Source organism: Calonectris borealis, chromosome 10 (genome assembly GCF_964195595.1).
Source record: "Calonectris borealis chromosome 10, bCalBor7.hap1.2, whole genome shotgun sequence".
Classification (NCBI taxonomy): Eukaryota; Metazoa; Chordata; class Aves; order Procellariiformes; family Procellariidae; genus Calonectris; species Calonectris borealis.
In genome coordinates this window covers 23,260,016-23,281,332 of record NC_134321.1, presented here as the reverse complement: position 1 = coordinate 23,281,332, position 21,317 = coordinate 23,260,016, and the positions used below count along the sequence as shown (strand labels likewise).

The 21,317-nt window shown below is 37.6% G+C and overlaps 1 protein-coding gene across 2 annotated transcripts in view; it reads left to right on the top strand.

Annotated features, from left to right (window-relative positions):
- Positions 1 to 21,317, top strand: part of NUP210 (nucleoporin 210) — a 69,608-nt gene that overhangs the window by 11,947 nt on the left and 36,344 nt on the right. For both annotated transcript variants that reach the window (XM_075159425.1, XM_075159424.1), the window contains exons 4-14: positions 2,844 to 2,940; positions 5,029 to 5,179; positions 6,918 to 7,050; positions 7,922 to 8,080; positions 8,559 to 8,627; positions 8,935 to 9,041; positions 10,151 to 10,291; positions 11,555 to 11,692; positions 15,392 to 15,547; positions 18,609 to 18,807; positions 20,110 to 20,255. In XM_075159425.1, coding sequence (XP_075015526.1) covers positions 2,844 to 2,940; positions 5,029 to 5,179; positions 6,918 to 7,050; positions 7,922 to 8,080; positions 8,559 to 8,627; positions 8,935 to 9,041; positions 10,151 to 10,291; positions 11,555 to 11,692; positions 15,392 to 15,547; positions 18,609 to 18,807; positions 20,110 to 20,255 — 1,496 coding nt within the window. The remainder of the gene's footprint in view (positions 1 to 2,843; positions 2,941 to 5,028; positions 5,180 to 6,917; positions 7,051 to 7,921; positions 8,081 to 8,558; positions 8,628 to 8,934; positions 9,042 to 10,150; positions 10,292 to 11,554; positions 11,693 to 15,391; positions 15,548 to 18,608; positions 18,808 to 20,109; positions 20,256 to 21,317) is intronic.

Below are 21,317 nucleotides of genomic sequence, written 5' to 3'. Positions count from 1 at the left end.
CAAAGAACGTTTAATATGCTTTCTGAAATTAGGTGTTGATTAGAAGCCATACGACTAAACTTCCCATTCTAAGTTTAGGGGATCAGGATACACTCAAAAGCTTTGAAAATCAGTTCCTTTTGACCCCAATAACCTTGGGATCCATCCTTGGGAGACCTTTGGATATATTGGACTCTCAGTGATCTTTCTTGGCACACTTAAAAAAAAAAATTCAAGAGCAGTGGCAAGTTTATTGGAGAACATAATTGTTCAGGAAAAGTCAGAGAATTGAATAAGGGACTTCTGAACACTTTTTTTTTAACATTCAGAAGGTGAAAAAAAAATTTAAAATAATTTTCCAGTTCAGTGAATATAGGGAAAAATCTGCTTAGGTTTGCTGAAAACTTGCACAAAGAACGGGTGTCAAGCCTGTTACTGCAGCCTGTGTGAGAGGGAGAGAGAGTAGGTGCTTTGTATCAGCCCTTGTATGTATACAATGTTGCAGTGACGTAGCTTTTTCCCTGATATGTAAAGTTGTTAAGTAGGCTCTAGGGAGGTACCAAGTGCGATTTGTTTTGGGCTGATGGTGATTATTGCATCTTACATTGCCAGATTATTGCATCTGGTATGGGTCAGACCATTCATTAATGTGGATGATTCTACTCCTGTGAGTATCTTCAGGAATAGTTTCTTTCCTTATTCTCTTCCACATACATATTGTCCAGTTATTTTTTTTTTCATAAGCTGTATTTTTTAATCAGTTACATTAATGCAGATTCGTTTTTGTACAGGTTCTTAATAAGCCACTCCAAATATAAACTTGATCCCCAAATACTACTTTTCAAAGATTACTAATGCAAGAGAGGAAGATGATCATGGAGATCTTTGGCCAAATTCAGTATAGAATGTAGAGGGGAAAAAAAAGTCATACTATATATTGTTTTCTTTTATCTGTTGAACTTTGCTCAAGTTATTTTATTATGACTTAACTAGAGGTGAGTTAAAAAAAGAAAGACTTAAAGATGTGAGTTTGCATTTCTTTGGCTATGGGCGTGCAAGGAACACTGGCTTCCTGCCCCAGCGATGGACCGGAGCGCATCAAGGCAGCTCTCCTTGTTTACTGGGGTTTGCTCCAGCCTTGATGGTGAGAGCTGCTTTTCTGCTGAAGCATCACAGAGGAGCAGCTCTGGGCCGGGTTACGGCTGTGGAGCAGGAGCACAAGTCACTGCCTACGTTGACATCTGAGGAGCCTGGGAGGGTAACGTTACAGCTGGCCAGGGCAGCTGGTCTGCAGCTCCTCTGACAGCTGTGTGATCCTGCAGGGAAGGACAAAGACATAATGCAGTTCCTGGCAAGTGCTGTATTAGCTGTCCGCCTCCCTGGGTGCTGCCTCTGATGGGCTTAACCTGGAGACAGCCGCTGCCCTCCGTGCTGCGGAGATAGCTGATCCTGTCCTGAATTAGTGAGACCCTGCATCCTCTGGAGAACGCCCACGATAGTTTGTCTTTGATAACCTGACTTTGCCTTTGTAGTGAGGGACCCCAACAGGAGCCAGGACACCCAGTGGTGGTTCAGAGACTGTAAGGATGGTTGCGTGCTTTTGCTACGCGTTTGCTGTGGCACTGGCTGTGTCCAGGCATAGCCTCTTCATAGTGCCGTGATGTGTGTTTCTCCACTGGCCCTATTATTTTCAGTTGGAGCAAAACAAAAAAGTGTAATACAGCTTTGCAAAGCTAAAGCATGCATCATTAAAGGAGGTTAGGCTTGAATGCACGTTAAATAACCCAGTCTCAATCAATTTTAATTATATTACCTTGTGTGTTTAGTTTTGTGTTAAAAATCCTATTTATTTGGGATTTGGAACTAACTGCAGTAAGTTGTATGGGAGAAACACAGAACCAAAGAAATGGGAGAAACAATGTAGGCTGTGAGTTGCCTTATCTTGTCTTAAAATATTTTTGTGGCTTAAAAATGTCATAAACCTTTAAGGATAAGGATTTGAGAATAAATCTGCCTTGATTCTTACTTTATTAATATAGAGATGAATGTCAAAGCAAAGAACACAAATGAAGATTTATTTTAAAATATAGTAAATAGTGGGATTTCAGTTCCATATTTATTTGTCCCATGGACACTGCAATTCAGATCAAGACTCATCTTGAAGATTATAAGATGTTTTGGATTAGCAGACCATTACACTTAAATGTAATCATGATAAATCTTTGCTTTCAGTCTGTTTATTCCATTTGGTTCCTTTTTAACATTTACAATTTCTCCTGTTCTAGTAGTTCACAGTTTTGTAGAAAAAAGGTCCTCAGTTTGAGTTCTCTGAGTGAAGACTTATTCCTGTTATGGGTAAATCATGGTTGTATTCAAAAACAAAACAATATATGTGAAAAATGTAGTTCATCAGTGCTGTGAACTCAGGTTACCCAAATGGTATCTCAGATCCACATGTTCCAAAATGAAAGATTGTTTAGCAGGTTTTTTTTGGTGTCCTGCTAATATCCAAGAAATAATAAGGTTTTTGTGGTCAAAGTGGGAAGGAGGTGACAAGTGGAGGATAGGTGATGACACCTGCATCTATCCAGTGGGCTTTGTGAAAAACATAAAGCAACATATGGTGCTGCAAAATGTCAACAGAAAAGGCAGTTAACAAAAAATCTTGAATTTGCCAAAGTCAGTAAAGCAAGATAGATTGTGATTTTTTTTTTTTTAACTAAATACTGATAGGTGTTTAGTTAAAAATCTCTCTTTTAGGGGTAATATAAAGAAATTTACTAGGGGAAAAAGTCACTTTGTGTTCCAGGAAGACTCTATGCTTGTTGTTTGTTTTTGTTTTAATCTGCTTGTTTGATTTATAGGAAACACTTTCAGCACATTGGCAGGGTTAGTCTTTGACTGGACGATAGTAAAAGACACAGAGGCTGATAGCGCCTCAGATTCCTACAACGCATTACGGTAAGTTTATTTACTTTGTTCTCAAAAGTCTCGTGTCCGTTAAGTTTGATGTGTATAAATATTTCCCCACATCTGGACAGTTCACTGAACTGATGCCTAAAATAATGCTTAATGGGTCAGTTGTTTCAGGGTTTTTTTTTAAGTGCCTACTCAACAGCCTGGGCACTCTCATCCCTGTTTAATTTAACAACCAACAGTGTTAATGAGCAGCCCAGGTAGTTCTAATCCAACAACTGGAAATCAATAGATGCAATTGTTGATCTTCCTGAAACATCTTGTGCAAAGGAAAGATTTACCAGTAAGACTGTTATTTCGTGATTACGGCAGAGAGATTTTCCCCATCCCTCCCTCCTCTGTTTGTCACCAGACCATCTTTGGCCTCTGTTTTGGTGGTGTTTGGTGGGTTTTTGGTTTTTTTTTTATTTTATTAAGCATGTGCACTATGTAGTTTTACAGTGGTGACTTCATTGTTCTGTTCTTCAGTGGTTTCAAACAAAAATTTTAGTTTCCATCCTTATTAAACTAAGCAGAATTGAAGGCTACTTCGCAGTACCTTTATGGGATATTTTTCAAGTTGGACTCCCAAGAGTTTTATCTTTGCACTGACACCAACTGGTGTCAACACACCAGGATCCTGTTATCTAGCAGTATTATGCTAGTATTCATTATACTATATGCTATGGTGAATCTTGACTTTGCTTAACATGAATGTTGGTAGAAAAAATGCCTCCCTGAATTTGATCAGACTGCAAACACGTGAAACATGGGTTTTTCTCACAAAAAGTGAGAAAAAAGTTTACAGACACTTCTTGAATACAGCTTTAGTCAAAACTTCCCTAACATATAGTAAGCTTATAAGATGAAATAGAGGCAAACTCATGCACCAGAGGCTTCAGTTACTTCAGAAAACAGGTTCCAGCAAAATGTAGGTGGATTGTGGGACATGAAATAATGTAGGAAACTATATCTTCCTTTAAAAAATCTGGTTTTATTCATATGATGATGCTATGACTAGAATGTGGGGAATCAAGTTGTCTTAGAGAGCAGAATGGTTAACAGTTAACTTCCATCCTCAAACCTATATTCCAAATACATTGGAAATGGGGTGGCAGTAGCAAACAAGACTCTTTGCTACTGGGTAAACACAAGCTCCAATTTTGCAGCCTTAGAGAAACAAATACACAGCATTACCTGAGGAAAGCCTGTTAAGGCCATATGTTCGAAGCTGCAGGTATGAGTGTATGGCCCCTATCTGCAGTGAGAGCCAGACAGTGTGCTAATTGTTCAGTGGGACTTACGATCCAAGCATATTGATGTATGATCCAAGTAATATTGATGTATCTTGTACTGTTAGCACAGCTATGATAACATAAAAATGTTCTAATGGTGTTACAGCTTTGCAAAATAAATGATAAACTGTCATAAATAAGTTAATATTTATAACTGTTCTCAATATGGCTTCACTGATTTTACTGTGAAAGTGCACATAAAGCCAAACAGATCATGTGTATACAGAAGTTGGCAACCTCTAAAACATGGTCCTCTTTCAGTTTCTGTCCTGCTGTTTACCCATTCATGGCAAATTCCTTTCCTCTCTGTTATCACATCTCATTGAAATTTCTAACAGTTACTACAAGTTTTCTGCTTGTAGATTTTTTTCATAGTCATCTATTAAATGCATGCTAACTTCTTCATATAGGTTGAAGTTATGTTCTGGTTTGTTAAGCGGTTGCTTTTATAAACATAAGATTTGGGTCTTTCACATCAGTTGTTCCACAATATTCTAGAGAGTTTTTGCAGTCTACACCTACTGTAAAAACTGGAGGGATTATTATAGACAACATGTGCAGCCTTCTGATATCTCTTTAAAGCCCACAAACAAGCTTCAAACAAACTTCTATTAGTCACAGAAATTAGCTGCGGATTATCTTCAAGAATGAGTAAAATTTGGATATCTGGTCCCAGACAGACATCTTCAAATTTGCTTAAAACATGGAAATAGCTGGAAATAGATGATGGTGTTGTTTCTCTGTGGGTTTACAAAGATTGGTTAACAATTTTCTATTCACTTTTCGGTTCACCTTTCAGTATACTCAAGTTCTTAGAATCCACTTATATTCCACCTTCCTATATATCGGAGATGGAAAAAGTTGCGAAGCAAGGAGATACCATTTTGGTGTCTGGAATGAAAACAGGGAGTTCTAAATTAAAAGCAAGAATACAGGAAAGCGTCTATAAGGTAAGAAACTTGCATTCATCTTTTTTTATTATTTAGTCTTATAGTCCAATGTTACAGGAATACTGTAAGTGCTGCATCTCTGTCTTACTGGATTGACTCTGTGGCCCATATCGCAAAAAATGACAGTGCTGGCCCATTTTGCAAAAGATGCCAGTGCTACTCTTGATCACTCTGAAAGGGTTGGAGTTTGATGCAGTTACCTAACCCAGGACGGTGCATGTGCCAGAGATCATTTCTAAACCTAACTCTCTGACAAAAGGCCCCGCAGCAGAGGAATACACTTCAAATACTTCTGTGTGATTTTATTATTCCTGATATTCATTCATATTATATACATAACTAGAATCATGCTGGATAGGGCATTGGACCTTTACCTTTTTTTGAAAATAACCAGCTAGAGCACTTTAGGTCTTTTTTTCCATAAATAAATAGCTAGAACAAGGATTGCTATGTTGGATGTACCTTCATTTCCTGTTGTGCTTGAAATGAGTGTGATATGAATGCTTCGTTAGTATCTACTTCTACCTCATGAGATTCTGGTCTCCAAGGAAGGGCTTTGGGATCAGAATGTCAATGCTACAAAGATGTTAAACTGCACTATTGGCGGTCTTCCCAGCCGTTAGGTAGATCCATGCTGTTTCTTTCTTTGTAACTTGTGGTGACTGAGTTTTTCATTTAACTCTGGTAACAGAGTTGTTTTTTCTCTTAATAGAATTTACAAGCACCTGAGAGAGTTTTTATGGGTTATCGCTCACAGGAATACTTGGCGTTGTGCTAGTATCAACTTAATACTGCACCTTAGAAAAATCCTTGTATAAAATGATGGGCTTTTTCTGAAGTTCGTCTCATATCTGCAATCTGTTTTTGTAGATTTGTGTTACTACATGTTGTACTTAATGTTTTTGCTTAAAGCAGAATTGCCTTGGACTAACCCGTACCTGTAAAAAGCATTCTATGAAAATATAATCTAAATGTATGTAATGCTAGTAACATGGCACAAATAATAGTGCATGTTAAGAATTCTATTTCTGTACAGTTCTATCTTTGATAATTGTGCTGAATATAGTTACTCTACATGACATCCGTCTGACTTTTTTTTTATTGAATGCTTGTAGCTTGTTTAGTTTTCTGGTTTAATATTTATTTTTCTGAATTAGTTTTGAGTTGATACTGTAAGTGAAATTGAAATTATGTTCTGTTTGCAATTTTTTATGGCTTTCTGGTTAGTAGTTCCTTTAAATCGTTCACTGCTGCCAGATTGCACATTTTCAGTGAACATCTCTCAAACAACTGTAATAGAATTTATACAATTATCTGTTGTATTCCTAATTTAATAGACCTGTAAGTTTGATACAGATTCCTCAGTGAAGTTATAAAGGATCTGTTGTATGGAGATACCACGTTTTACAGTAGGGAAAATAAATTTCTAGATGTCTGAATAGTCACTGTGCATCTGCCTCAAGTTTTTCTGTATTCTCCAGAAAACTGAACCAAAATGATGTCCACACAGACTTGACTCTTTTTTATTCAGCCTTGCACAGTATGCACAGAGCAGATCTCTCTACCATTAATTGTCCTTTGCATTTTTCTGTTGTGACAAAATTTGAGGTGATAATAGCCAATTATAGCAAGTAGTACTTTTCGCTTATAGATTTTAAGTTATTGCTGCAGGTCTGTTTCAAACAAATGAACTGCTTTAAATGTGGTTGCTTTTTCTTTTTTTCCCCTCAATCAATAGCATGTACATCCTGCAGAAGTCAGATTGCTTATTTTGGAAAACATCCTTTTAAATCCAGCATATGACATTTATCTTCTGGTAGGAACGTCAATTCAGTACAGAGTTCAGAAAATAAGGCAAGGGAAGATTACAGGTTTGTCCTGTTCCCTTTTTTTTTTTAACTGAGAAATTTTTAATTGTGTTTAAATTGTGTTGTTAATATTTAATACTGTTTTCCTAAACTATATGATGATATAGCTGTTTAGTTTTTTCTCTCAAAAAAAAAAGGTGTCTATAAAGGATATACTCTTGCAGTTTTATCAAGGACATGAAGGTAAGGGTAACTTGGAATAGGAGCTAACACTATCATTTTAGATGTACTCATTTATTTCACATTGACTAAGAAACTGTCTGACTTTCTTAGTTAAATCAAATTTAGATTAGCAATTTTTCTAGCAGAAAATGTTTTCTTGACAAATGGATTTGCTCCACTTGACAAGTGGATTTTGCCACTAAGTGTGGGTTAGCTGGCTTCATGTCCATTTAAAGGTGTGGAAGTTTGAAACTGCATCTGTTGCTTATGAGGAGCCTGTGCTGGTAATTACTTCCCCCCTCCCCCTTTTTTTTTTTTTTATTAGAAACTATATAAGAAATGTTTTACTGGGCTAGTAAACTAGGCTCACTGCATCACCTAGTAGTGCAGAATGGAGTGGCAGAAATTGTCAGTAACTCATAGAAAGCAATTTGATGACTTTTGAAGCTGGGAATGAATTGGATGTTAGGTCTAAACAGTGGGATGATGTTAGTTGGAAATGGCAGTTTCAAAGAAATTAAAATTAGGCGAGAAGCTCATTTTGTGTGTGTGTTGATATAATCATAGAAATGCTATTTCTACAAGACATTAAAAATACTGATTTAATGTGCGCACTAGGCATCAGTAAAAATTAATCAGCAATAATTAGCAGCATCCAGACGCTGACACATTTGCTTTTATTGTTTCATTTGTGGTCTTGTTTTATGTACAGAATTAATGATGCCGTCTGATCAGTATGAACTGCAGCTACAGAACAACGTACTTGGTCCTGAGGGAGATCTGTCTTGGCCGGTTGCCAAGTTGGACCAGGCAACATCAGTTGTAACTGCATTGCAGCAGGGACAAACTAACCTCATACTTGGGCACAAGAGTATCCTTCCTAGGTGATGCTTTTCCATCCGGATCTTCGTGGCAGGAGACAAACTTTCCACCCTTTGCAGCACAAAAAGATAAAATTATCCGTATTTGTACCAGTAGTCTTGAAAATCACGAGTACCCGATGGAGCCACAGAAATCGGCACTGCTGTGAATTCAGTCTCAACAGAGCTGCCTGATGCCTTGAAATGTTCTAAGAAATTAGGTTGGCAAAAGATCAATTAAATCATGTCTGTTTCCCTCAGTCAATGTGGAAATGTGATGGGGCTTTATTTAATTTTTATATTTAGAGCATTATATTTTCTAGTGGGATCTCTTTAAAATGCTCACTGTCTTTCAGGATAGTGGGGATAACATTTATTTTCAGTGTACAATTAGCTTTAAATATCCAAAGAGGCAAAAAGGAGCCCCAAGAACAAGCTGATCTTTACTTGACTTGTCAAAACTTTTCTGTTCCTTTACTGAGACTTCAGGTATTCGCATGCAAGGGGTTTCCAGACTACCAAACAGCACTATCTATGTTGTAAATCCTGGGTATTTAGGTTGGTATTGGCTGCAGTTTTTCTGATTGCTTAATATAATTTCTTGCCTTGTTTTTGTGTTGGTGTTTTTCTGTGTGTATATACACACTTCCATTTCTTGTATTACTTTTCATAAAAAAAGTAATTTTGCGCATAAAAGTAGCTCAATGTGAAATAGGTTTAGTAGTAAGTATTTATTTTCTTTCATCTCTGTATTCAGCAACAATGAAGGTGCATCTTCAGAGTATGGGCACCAGAAACAAAATGCTTATATCTGTTACGTAAAGAGGCTGTTGATTTGTGCTGTTCAATATTTCCTGTTTTGTAGGTTTTACAGTTCATCCAGGTGACAGATGGGTCCTAGAAACAGGCAGACTTTATGAAATTACAATTGAAGTGTATGATAAATCAAGCAATAAGGTGTATTTATCTGACGTAAGTGAAATGTTGATATACTTCTGAGTGTCAGTCTCCTAAATCCTGGCTTTCTTTGAAATTAGTTGAGCAGTTTCTTATTTACATTGAGTTAGGACATTTCAAAGCATGTTGTTTCTTGCCTTTTCCTTTTTTCCCTTTATTTTGTTGTTTGGTTGTTTGGTTGTTTTTTTTTTTTTTAAATAAAACATTCTGGATGATTCATGTGAAAGTGCCCGTTGAAGTCTGAAAAACTGGAAGAAGTTGGACAGTACACTTTAAACATATGCAATGCCTTCAAAAATAGGCATTGCACTGGAAATTGCAAACCGGTGTAACTGCTGGAGAGCAGTACTAATACGGTACTTCATCTTGTCAATCCCCCCAAATATAATATTGTCATGTCTAGAGGCAATCTTTACTATTAAAGAATGAGGTGTAAGGTAGGCTTATAACACTTACGGGGAGCTACCTGTTTCTTTTCAGGTGATTATGGGAAAAGCTTAGATGATTAGCTAGCATTAAAACACTTCACTGTTTGGTAGTTAAATAAGACGAATATTGGTAGTAGGTACCAACTATACATTGCTCTTAAAAAAAATAAAGAAAACAAGATTTAAATAGTTCATTTGCAAGCAGAAACATTTTATTAAATTATTGCTTTTCAGAATATCGAGTTTCTGAGAGTGTTATTTTATTTGCACTTATTTGCTTCCTGAGATATAGATCTGAGTTTCAGCTAGATCTGCAGAAGAAATGTGCTATTGGGCAGTATATTTGCATGTTCTTCCCCTTTTGTGTTTAAGAATGACAAAATTAAGAAATTATTGTAAAATATGAATTATTTAGTGGTATAAATATTGGTACTTTTCATGTTAAATCACACGTAGCTGATAATTTTAAAAAGTAAATATTTTCAGTGGAGTTAATGCTGTGTCTGAAAGATATAATCTTGTTGAAAGACTGAAACTTTCATAGGGAAAAGTTCTTATTCAGTTTCAGGTAAGCTTCTTTGAACTGTTATTAAACGATTCTTTTCTCATTGATTTGTTGCTAATATGTTTATGGCTGTCCGTACAGTATTAATGTCAGTTACCTGTGGCAATATATATTTAACGTTCTGATTTTAGAGTATCAGAATTAATACAAAGCTGTCCAAAGAATATTTTGAGGTGCTGAAGTCATCTCTGAATGGATCATATCATTATGTGAAAGCAATAAAGAAGGGTCAGACCATCATTGATGCTGCACTGACGTCAGTAGTAGATCAGGTATGTTTTTATAATAACTCTTCTGCTTTACTTGTAGGCCTAAAAATTACTTACTTGTGTAGTAGTGACTTAATAGTGAGATAGTAAAAGGAAACCTAAGAATTACATGGGTCTAAGCCATCTTTGTTTAAACAGATTAAGAACCAAATTCTAAAATCCTTACTTCAGGAAAACTGTCAATTAAGTCAACAGAGGATTTGCTTAAATAAAGACTGTGGGATTTTGCTACCAAGTGTGTAGCAAACACCTGGTAAACTAGTGGTGCACAGCACTGATTTTTTTTTTCATGGCAGATACTTATGTGGGCACATATCGTATCCTTGTGCTGGTGCAAAGGTCCTCTCACATTCTCTGAGTGAATTTTACAATTTATTGTGGTAGGATCATCAGTGTCATACCCTGGCCTTGTTCTGCATTCAGTTACATTTGGAAAGTTTTCTGTCATTTGGTAAGTGATGTTAAATGCTGGAATGAACATCTGCCAAATGTATCAGCCTGCAAATTTCTTGAAATTAATATTCATTAACTTTCTGCTAGTTGGGCAGGCTGCTGAATGTATGGCTAACTAGGGCACGTGGTGTGAAAGTGATTTGCTTTTGCTTGAAACTTGGAACAATTCAACACTTCAACCCATTTGCTGTGAAATCGTTTTAGTGATTCCTTGAGTAGGATTTAATAGATCCTTGTATATGACAAGCCATGCTCATTCTCTGTGCCAGAGAGGTACTCTTGAATGAAATGAAGTCAACTGAGAGCTGTTAAGGTTTTCTTCAGAACTCCAGTAAGAAACAGTATGCTGTGCCAGAGGGTTATGGCATTATAATTACAGCAAAGTTGTAAAGGCCAGTATTTCGGGATGAGTTGAGGAATGGGTCTTTTAGGCTGAGTTTCGTCTTTACCTGCTGCAGAGTAGAATGAGCAAAGAGTGAATGCAGGTGTGGAGTTGCCAAATTAGCTCTCCAGATGAGGTCTCAAAAACTAGGAGTAGTGAAAGAGTCTATTTCTCATTGCTGTATGCTTTTTAAATTAATGTGGGCACTTGTAGCTCCATAGTAATATTACTCATTTAATACAATAGCACACTTTGCTGCGATGAGCTGACTATTTGCTCACAAGTAACACTGTTCATAAGGGACACTAAATAGTTACTTTCCTTTCTCTCTGAGATGTTTTCAACAACTTGTCTATTATATAAAGGACTAAACATTATTCCTAGGCAGTACTATGGGGTCATTTATAATACTGTGCTGTTGCTTTTTGTAGGATGGAGGTGTTCATACATTACCGGTTCCAGTGCGAAACCAGCAAGATGTTGAAATATATGTTCCCATAGTTCTTTCACCCAGCATTTTGACGTTTCCTTGGCAGCCAAAAGCAGGAGTCTACCAGTATACCATACAGGTATGCCAAAGAAGTATCTAAATGCAGGAAGTATTGCTCAAGTAGGCATAGTAAGGCCTGTTACTACTTATATAGAGTTGACTTTGGATACTTCAGGCACAGTGATACCCAAAAATTTATTTGGAGGAATTTTGTTGGATGTTAGTTGCAGGAATTAATATGTAGTTAGTTAAAAAAAGCACATAAAAAACCAACGAATATAAAAACCCCACTGACTCTTGCCTCTTGTCTTTCATTCACTTCCTCTCTTCCTCATGTATGCACCACACACATACGCACAGAGTGGTTTGAAATTACAGAAAACATCCTAGGTACAAAGCTTAGTAGTAATAATTTGAGGCTGTGGTTTGCTATAAAGGGATGGAAGTATGGGAGTATGAATCGGAGTGTGAAGTCACTGCAAAAAGGGCATGACAAGATCAATGAGCAGGGCCCTATCAACCTTTGACATCGGTATCCTTCACTCCCCACACATCTCATGCTTCTAATAAAAAGTTATAGGGAGGCAAAGGCCACGGTTTCATTTACAGTATGCCCCTCTAAAGGGACTTTTTTCTTGCATTTCTTATGTGTGTCTTTGCTCCCATGCTGCCAATCCTTCCATACAGTTCATGAAGCAAATGGCTTGTCTTCCAGTATCCAGAGCATAGTCTAACTGGAGAAAAGAACATTGTGCTTCCCCAGCCCAGACTCTCGCCCCAGTACAACGATACCCAGATCCTGCACTCAAGTGTTTCATGCACAGTTCTTACCTCTCCCTTTTGGTATGAAGTAGTGCTGAGATTTGGATCTCTCTTCAGAGAGTATACAAAAAGAGGCAGCGGGACACATGGTGTCTGAAGTAAACAAATCAATCTCATAGGGATAAAATTGCATTCTCTAGTGTAAATCTGAAGTTAACACCACCAAGTTTAGTGCTGTCATCTGTACTTTTAATTTCTGTGGGATTAAATTTTGGTTTAGTTCATGCTATACCCAACCACACCAGCAGAGTGTGGTAAAAATGCTTAGTACAAATATGCATTTTCAATACTTGATCATAACTTCTGCTAGAGTTTTCCCAGTACGGGAAAGTAAATGTGGCTTTCTGTTTCCCACCTCTTTTACAGTTCTATTCTTATCTCGCCTTATCTTGCATATATCATCAAATATCTCACTAGAGAACATTCCTTTGTGTTATTCCAATAATCTGCATCAGTATTCTTACTTTACTGTGATTTTTTTCATTATAAACATAAAAACGCTTTTTCTTCCAACATTTAAATTAGTTTGCATTTACTGAAACTGAGAACATTTTCCCAATCTGCCCATTCAACAATACTAGTGGTTGTTTACAATAGCACACAGCTTGACTGTTGTTCCTGCCTGTAGATTAGCATTTGCCTCCCACTTGATAGTTTTTGAGTCAGGCTATTTTAAATTGGTGAATACACTTTTTCTGGAAATAAGTTGAAAGGGATTTCTTGATCTAGCCAAATTCTGTTTATAGCTAAAGTAACTCCTTCCAGATGGTATTGGAAAGACTTTCAAGTTGTACTTTGTCAGCCGTCTGGTTTTTTGTCGGTTGCTTTGTTCATATTTGTGCTAATAAGATGGCTTCTGTTGCAAGTAAAAAAGGAGGGGGGGGGGAAGGACGTTTCCTTCCTTCCTTCTTCCTTCCTTCCATGCATTAGAGAAGTGAAGTGCCACCTTTGTGAAGTTAAGTACGTAGAGGTTATTTTTTCCTAGTGAGGGCATCACCGTCACTGGTAACAGTTTGTGGAGTGGAGTTCAGCTAACAGGCTGTGGATAATGATTAGACTGAAATAGAAGCTGGCTTACTCTTTCTCTCCTCAGTGCAAACTGACTGCTAGAGAGAAAAATGAGGTAATGTATGTGATTTGTATGGCAACAAGATGTGACCCCACAGAATTATTAAGAAGTGGGTATTTCTATTTTATGTTTTCTGCTCACTTCCCTGTTTTAACTGAAAATATCTTTACAACACATTCTGAACTTTTACATTCTTTAAGTGTTTCTCGCTGCATCCCATGCATCTCCTTCTGTCACACACCGTTACCTGTTTATCCATTTGTCTTTGTCCAGTGCTCTTTCTGTAATCAGGTTGTGCACATGCTCATGGGAAAGAAAAAGGGAAATGACTGCCCTTTTGATTTGATTTTCTCCTCCCCCGCCCTGGTAAAAGTTATTAGCTAAGCTCTTGTATAACTTAGATTTGTTTATTTTCCACACTGTCCTTCTAGGCAAGATTTATCGTCTTGTTCATTTTTACTTTAATTATGAAATGGGTTAGAGCAAATGCTGAGGAAGTTAAAGAAATTAAAACAATACGCATAAAAAAAAATTGCTCCAATGTTAACCCCTGTTTTACTCTGATAGAACTTTGAAATTTATTTTGGAGAATTTTTTTTACACTTGCTTGAAAAATACATTATTCTCAGTATACCTTCTGCACAGTATTTTTCTCAACAGACACTTCCTATAGCTCACAATAATGATGTTTAAAACCTATGCGTTTTACAGCATTGTAATGATTATGTTTCTTCAGTAACTGGTATTACACATCTAGGAGGACAATACTCTGCTTGTGTTGGCAAAATGTTTTTTGGCCCTTCACATTATAAAATATGAACCTGCAGCAGATATTACCCTGCCCTGGCTGCCAAGTGCTCATACAGTGGGTATAATAATTTGTTTCTATTGATGTGGACCATAATATCAAGTAACTAGTTCTTACCCTTCTGTAGAATAATTCCACTCACTTAAGCTTTTCTAATTGTGAAACAACCCTTCAAGAGCTGGGAGCTCTAGAAAAAGAGTGGGTTTTTCTTTTTTGTTGTTTGGGCTTTTTTATGGGAATCTGCATGATAAACCTGAGCTTGTAAGTTTGGCAGTTACTGACTCCGTCCTTGAAAAGCCGTTGTGGGAGTATAGCCTGTACATTTTGCAGGCCCTCGCAGTGCTTGTAGCAAGGATGGGCAGTTTCCATATGTGCCTATCGCTCATTCCATGGCTGATCAGTTGCTGGAGCAGCATGCTTGTTGAGTGGTTGCAGGTAGACATGCTGATTTTCAGCATAAGAATAAAGCAGCAATGCCAAGAAAAGAGTGAATTTTTTTGTCTTTTTCTTTTCTTCCCCTCTTGCCTCATTCCCTCCCTGCCTCCCACCTTCTTTTCTCTTCCCTTTAGATCCCTGAACAATTCCCATTGAAAGAAGCTAGTAGGTACAGAGTATCAGGTTAGCAGCTCTGAGACCCAGCACTTTGGCTGTCAGCAACAGAGAAACAGTGGGAGTTTTCAGAAGTATGATAATCCCACGTACCAAACCTCTGGTGTGCTGATTTGTGAAGTGCTCTGCTGACTCTAAGCATTATCAGTCACTGGGAGTTGTAAGCATCAGACTTCTGCAGCTGTGGGAGAGATGTTTGGGTTAGCAGCACTGGTGAGCACATACAATATGTGCGTGAAGAAAGCTGAAATTAAAATGAATGAAGGGTAGTAATCGTCTCCTCTCTTACTTCACCTTGCTTATTTGAAAGTTCGGAGGTGTTATTTTATTTGTATTTCCTCAATAATAGCATTGTCGTCGCTCAGTGTGTCCCTGCTTTTCATGCAAGATATTCAAGGGCTTGACAGCTAAGAAATGTGGGAACCATATACTTTATCAAATATTTGAAAGATTTTCTCTCTGTATTCTAGGCTCATGGTGGAAGTGGAAATTTCAGCTGGTCCTATTCTAACCAGGCAGTTGCTACAGTGACAGTCAAAGGATTAATGACAACTGGAAGTGATATTGGCGTCAGTGTTATTCAGGCGATTGATGTTCAGAATCCGTTGCATTATGGAGAAATGAAGGTAAAACTCTTATTTTCCCTCGTCACTCTTGAATATGGCTTTTGGAAACAGTGAAGAAGCTGAGAATGCCATAGGCATTTCCCTTTCCAAAATGTTCCCCAGAGGTTTCCCTGCCTGCCCTGTGGCAGGTTAAGTGATCAGTTTCAGAGTTCGTACTTTTGGGGATTCAAGCTCTCTCCACTGCATTAACTTTGCTCCCATTTTTGCCCCTTCCTGATTTCCTTGGTAAGTCTTTTTCCTTGTTGAAAGTTTTGAGTGCAAGAAGGAAATAGTAATTTACTACTGGCCTAGCCATCCAAGCAGACAAGCCGAACTAAAAATGCATTCTGCAGGGTAAGAGGTGGGTGTTTTCCCTCGATATAAAAGGATGACAGGATATCATCAAGATGCGCAAGGAAATTCCTGCCTGGAGAAGTGGCTGAAATGAATATAGTGCCACATAATGAATCTAGATACCAAAGCTGGCCAAGAAAAAAATAATCTTTTAGGAAAATTAGGAGAAAATGGGAATGAAAAATATACCTTCCAAGAGGGATTTTGCAGTCTTTGTGCAAATCATACCTTGTTCTTCGGATTTGGTCAGGGCAATCAGTGTGTGGTATGGAGTGAAGAAAATACAGGAACAGTACGTGTAATGGCCCCACAGGAAAGAGTGTGCAAAGATAGGTGAAGAAGCTGCTCTGGTTAACACTGGTTAACACTGTAAATCTACAATCTTAAATATTTTTCTCTAGAATGTTATTGATTTGGAAATATCTCCTTGTGTCCTTTGGACACAAATAATTTTCCTTAATGAAACTCTGTCAGTGCTTACTCTCTCTGTCAAGCTGTTAAGAACTGCCAGACCTGTAACATGATAGAACAGAAACTAAAAGTAAGTACTACCATGGTGTATATTTGCTACTGTGAAGTAGTACTCCTCCGCTACCTTCACAAATTCAGGCATTTTAATCTATGCTTTAACTCTGTGCCTTTTGCAAAGAGCTAAGCATTGGAATGGAAACCTGATAGAGAAGAGGAAACTTCTTCTGACCTCAGAAAAACTAAGAAATAGTGTACTGAGCACGTGTGACTAATCTGGGATCCAGAGGCTGTGTTTGTCTAGCTGCATGGTCATAAATGAAATAGGTTTGTTTGTGCCAAGTGGATGCTATTGAGGCTGGCAAACAACCTCCATCTGGCTAAGGCTTTATGAAGGTGATGGTCTTTGCTTCTGAGGGAGCATAGAAGTTGATTTAGGAAGCACGTCTTGCAAGCCCTGGGGCAGTGCACCTTCCTTCCAGGATATATGCCTGTAATTTAGCAACTGGTGGGGAACAAGCTGATTGCATCAAATATACATACATTAGCTATACAAAATACCTCATAATTTTTAAGTATTCCCATGTGCAGCACTGCTGTAATTGTTGTACTGCACTTTTGTTGCACCAAAGTCCCTTTTGACAAAAGTGTTAAAAAATGTGTTTGGTCAAGACTGCCAAGTCTGTCCCATAATGAAAAGCGCGCTATGTTATCTTTCATCCCCCCCCCCCCTTTTTTTTTTTTTTTAGTATGTGTGTTTTGGGAAGGAGATTTCTAACCAAATTTTACTTGGAACAGCTACATCTACTAATGCTGGGTTTTGTGCTAAAATTATTTATGTCAGTTCTACAGAATGGGTTTGAGAGGTACTAAATTTCATGCTTAAAATAACGACTTAAATGCTTAAAATAATGACACAAATTTAAAATTTGTGCAGAATGTAGTTTACAGACTTGCTCTGAAATTATTCTCTGGACAACCCAGGATGCTACTTTTTAGCAGTGTGACAGTTACCAGCAGGAGAGACAGGAATGAAGATTTTTCAGTTAAAACTTCTTATACTCAAACATAAGTCAAAGCCTGAAGACAGAAAAAATACTTCCCTCCATGTGAACAGTGTATTGCACAATCTGAATAGGTTATTTTTGAATGCCTCTTCTTGTGTTAGGAATTGCATTCTTTGTAGAATAACTCTGAAGAGTTCTGTTTACTGACCTCAGTGAGCAAGTTTTAGGAATAGTTAACTATGTTCCACAAGGATTACAATTTTGACGCTGTACCATATGGTTCAATATTCTATCCTGAAGCCATTTGCAGATGGTTAGGAAGTTAAGATATTGCAAATGAAAAGCTTTGATCATAGCAATTGTTAGGAAATACGCAGTCAGTCTGTGGTGGATTCTTGAACATTAATGGAAAAAGTAGCAAATCAGAATAACAAATAATACAGTTAAGGCTTGTTCATCAACATACCAGCTATAATGGCATGGAAGATCTATTTCTGCCGGTGTTATTTCTGAAAGTAATCCTTTTGATTTCAAAAGTGTATCTCTCATAAAGGTTACTTGTTGAAGCAGAAGGTTGTTAGATTAGGCAGATATTTGTTCACTTATTTTAGATTTCTGACATACTACTGTGGGGAAATGTTGAGTCCTGGACACCTTTAAAAAAACGTTTTGCCAACAGAAATGCAAGAAAGGAGGAAAAAAAAAAAGCCATCGAGGAATGTTTGGGTCATTAGTTCCCTTAACTTCTACATACCTGCTGCTGTGAGTGATGGAGGCTGGGGAGCCTTGCTAACTATGTCAGGTCTAGCTCAAATATTTACGCTGTGAAAGTCAAGGTTGGATACTAAATCTATCCCAGTTCAAGACAGTACCTCCTGGAGATATCGCGCAACTTAGCCCACACTTTAAAATCAACGAAGAGAGAATCATAGAGGTAGCAGTAAAAGGATCACCAAGCTAATGTGAACTTGGACTGTTATGGGAAAAGAGCACTAAAATAGTAGCAAGCTTCTCGTGGCCTTTTCTGATACCTTTCTGTGGCAGGTAAATACAACAGCAGTGTTGAATCTGAGAAGAATTGTTTCCAGCCATCAGAGGGAAGTCAGCAGCCAGGAGAAGTATACAAGAGGGCTAATTAAAATAAGGAAAACATATTGAAGTCTGTTTTTCTTTCTTTTTTTTTATTTTTTCGTGGTACCTTTTTGTGGGGTGGTGTTCATACATCTCTGTCCCGTGTTTCTTTCCTCCTTCAGGTGTACGTAACTGAACCTAGTGGGATGGAGTTCACACCATGTCAAGTTGAAGCACGTGTTGGCCAAACATTGGAGCTGCCCCTGAGGATTAATGGCCTAACAAATGTTGAAACGGGCGAGACAGTCCCACTGAGCGACTGCTCACACTTTGATCTAGTTGTGGAAGTAGAAAAACGTGGCGTGTTCAGGCCACTTCAAGGTGATTTGACCCCCTCCCTGTTTTGAAAGTTAAATTCAGGTGTCAGTAAGTCACATTATCTCCTTTAAATCACTGTTTCAATTGCTGTGTACAGTATTCCCACAGAGGTGCTTAACTTCAGAGGTGGGAATCAGAGTAGTTCTATTGTGAGGATGTATTTACTTTTTTATGTGGAACTTCCCTTTGATATTTTTGATGTTTTGAGGGACTCTGAAAGCATTTTGGCAATTATTTTATTGGATAATGTGTAGTCTCCCGTATGTCTTTCTGCTGACTGAGTATTTTTAACATGCTTCTGTTACAAAACTGATGGGTTTTGTCGTAAGAGGGGTCCACGTATGTTGTGTTTTGAGATAGCATTGGAAGACTTACAAGAACACTAAGATTAATAACTGCTTTGCCCAAATTGTCTGGCAGTACTTTCAGTTCTATAAAGATACTGTTCATTGTTTGCTCACAAGGAACTAAGACAATCAGCTGCTTAAATTTTGCCAAAGCTCTATCATTGTTAAGCTCATTGCTTTAAGAAATGCGTCTTGTCAGGTTTATTAAGAGTATGGAGCATGCATGTTATTTTTAAAGATTGCCATTAATGTTGCTGGGCTAAGTGGACACTGAGCAACATGCTTGTTCCTGTGTCTACTGAATTCAGTATGTTATTCAGATGTACCATTAATTTTTTCCAAAGTGTCTCTTTCTTTCCTTTGCTATTGAGCCAGTAAAACCAGTCTGCATTGTACCATCTGTTTGCCTGAGAGGCAGCTATTTTAAATGTCACTATGTAGCATGCTGTTGTACTCTTTGTCTCAAAAAAAGAAAAAATAGACCCCTCCCAAACCCCAAAATGTCCTCTAAGTAAGCAGAGAAGTTTCATGAAAATACCTTACCTTCAGCTAGAGAAATGATGTATTGCCTACAGTTCAAGTTGTTATGTGCAGGAAAGCTTGTCTAAGCAGTGTGACTTATTTGTGCTTCATTACAAGCCGGTTTCATTTTAGAACAGCAAGATGAAAATACTCAGTAAAAGATAGAAGTTATATTAGTTTCTCCTAGAGTAAAGACTCACGTCCTGTTTTGGACAGTGTGAAAATAAAGAAGTTTGTGAGACATGGATACTTCGGTAAGTGTCATGTTTGAGATGAAAGACAGTAGTGAACACTTTACCTGTTTGGTTGGAGACCACATCTCTACTTACTTCTGGTGGAAATGCTTTTGTCGAGAAAAGCCATGTTGAACTTGCATTAAAATGCCTGGGCATTTGTCTCCAAATATGTATTTATATATTTTTAATTTATCTGACAGGAAGGCTTAAGCCAACTGCTGATTTTTGTAGTGGAGTCAGAGTGAAAGCTGAAACTCAAGGATACACAACACTTATTGTTAGTTATACCCATGGTCATGTCCACCTCAGTGCTAGCATCACCATTGCTGCTTATCTACCATTAAAAGTAAGTCTGTTTCCGCTCTTCCTAAAGCAATCCATCACTTAAAATGCCTTTAAATGACAAATAGCAAGTTGATATTATGTAATAAGCACGTCTAAAAAAAATGAGGTGGGTGGTTGATTCACAGGAAAAATTTTATGGACGGTTTTGGGGAATCGTGTTTTAACCCTTTCTCTGTGGAGTATACATATAAAAGTGAATTTGATATCCTTGCCTATTTTTCAGACTTTTGGCAAGAGAGTCACGATTGCTGTCATCTGAAGAAATAGGCAGGACAGTAATAGAAGTCAACCCTCATTTGAGTGAGGATGTATATCTTGTTTTGCACAGCACACCTGAATTAGTGAATTATTTTTCAGCAGACTCTAGATGGGTGGAAAATTATGTGAGACTCAAATCATTTGTTTCTTGACTGTCCATTTTAACCGATTAACAATTGGCTTAATAAGGTAATAAGGGGGCAGTCACGATTCTGTGTCCATAATGGCAAATGAAAGTAGACCTAGCTTGTGATTTCTGCTTTCATAGTATATAAACTGATTTTTGCCAGAAGGCAAAGCTGTCTTGCCTATATGGCAGTGAAAAATATATGCTTTTTCCCTACAAATGGGAGTAACATGCTTCACTGTTGGACAGTTCACTAAAGAAAAGAGGAAGAACAAACCTGAGTACAGGGTCAATATATGGAAATATGAAACAGTACGCTTATGTTACCCTCATCTTCAGAGACCTAGCACTGAATCTGCAAAGCTGAAGTCTAATACATATGACCACAGTGCTTTTCCCCCAAATCTGGAACAAAAGTTTTTGCAACTTGTACAAATTTGTGACTGTAATGATGATTTTACTTTTTAAATATGCTTTTCCATCAAATATCTTAAATAGCTGAGTATAATTATTTGAAGATGCTGAGACATCCTAAGCAGAGTGTGTAAACTTTCTATTATTGGCAGCAACGTGAGAGGCAGTCCCTTTAATTAGGAATTTTTCATATGTATAGTATCATTCAGATTTATTAGCAAAGCCCCTTGAGGTGTTGTAACACTGCTTTTCATATATAAAGTT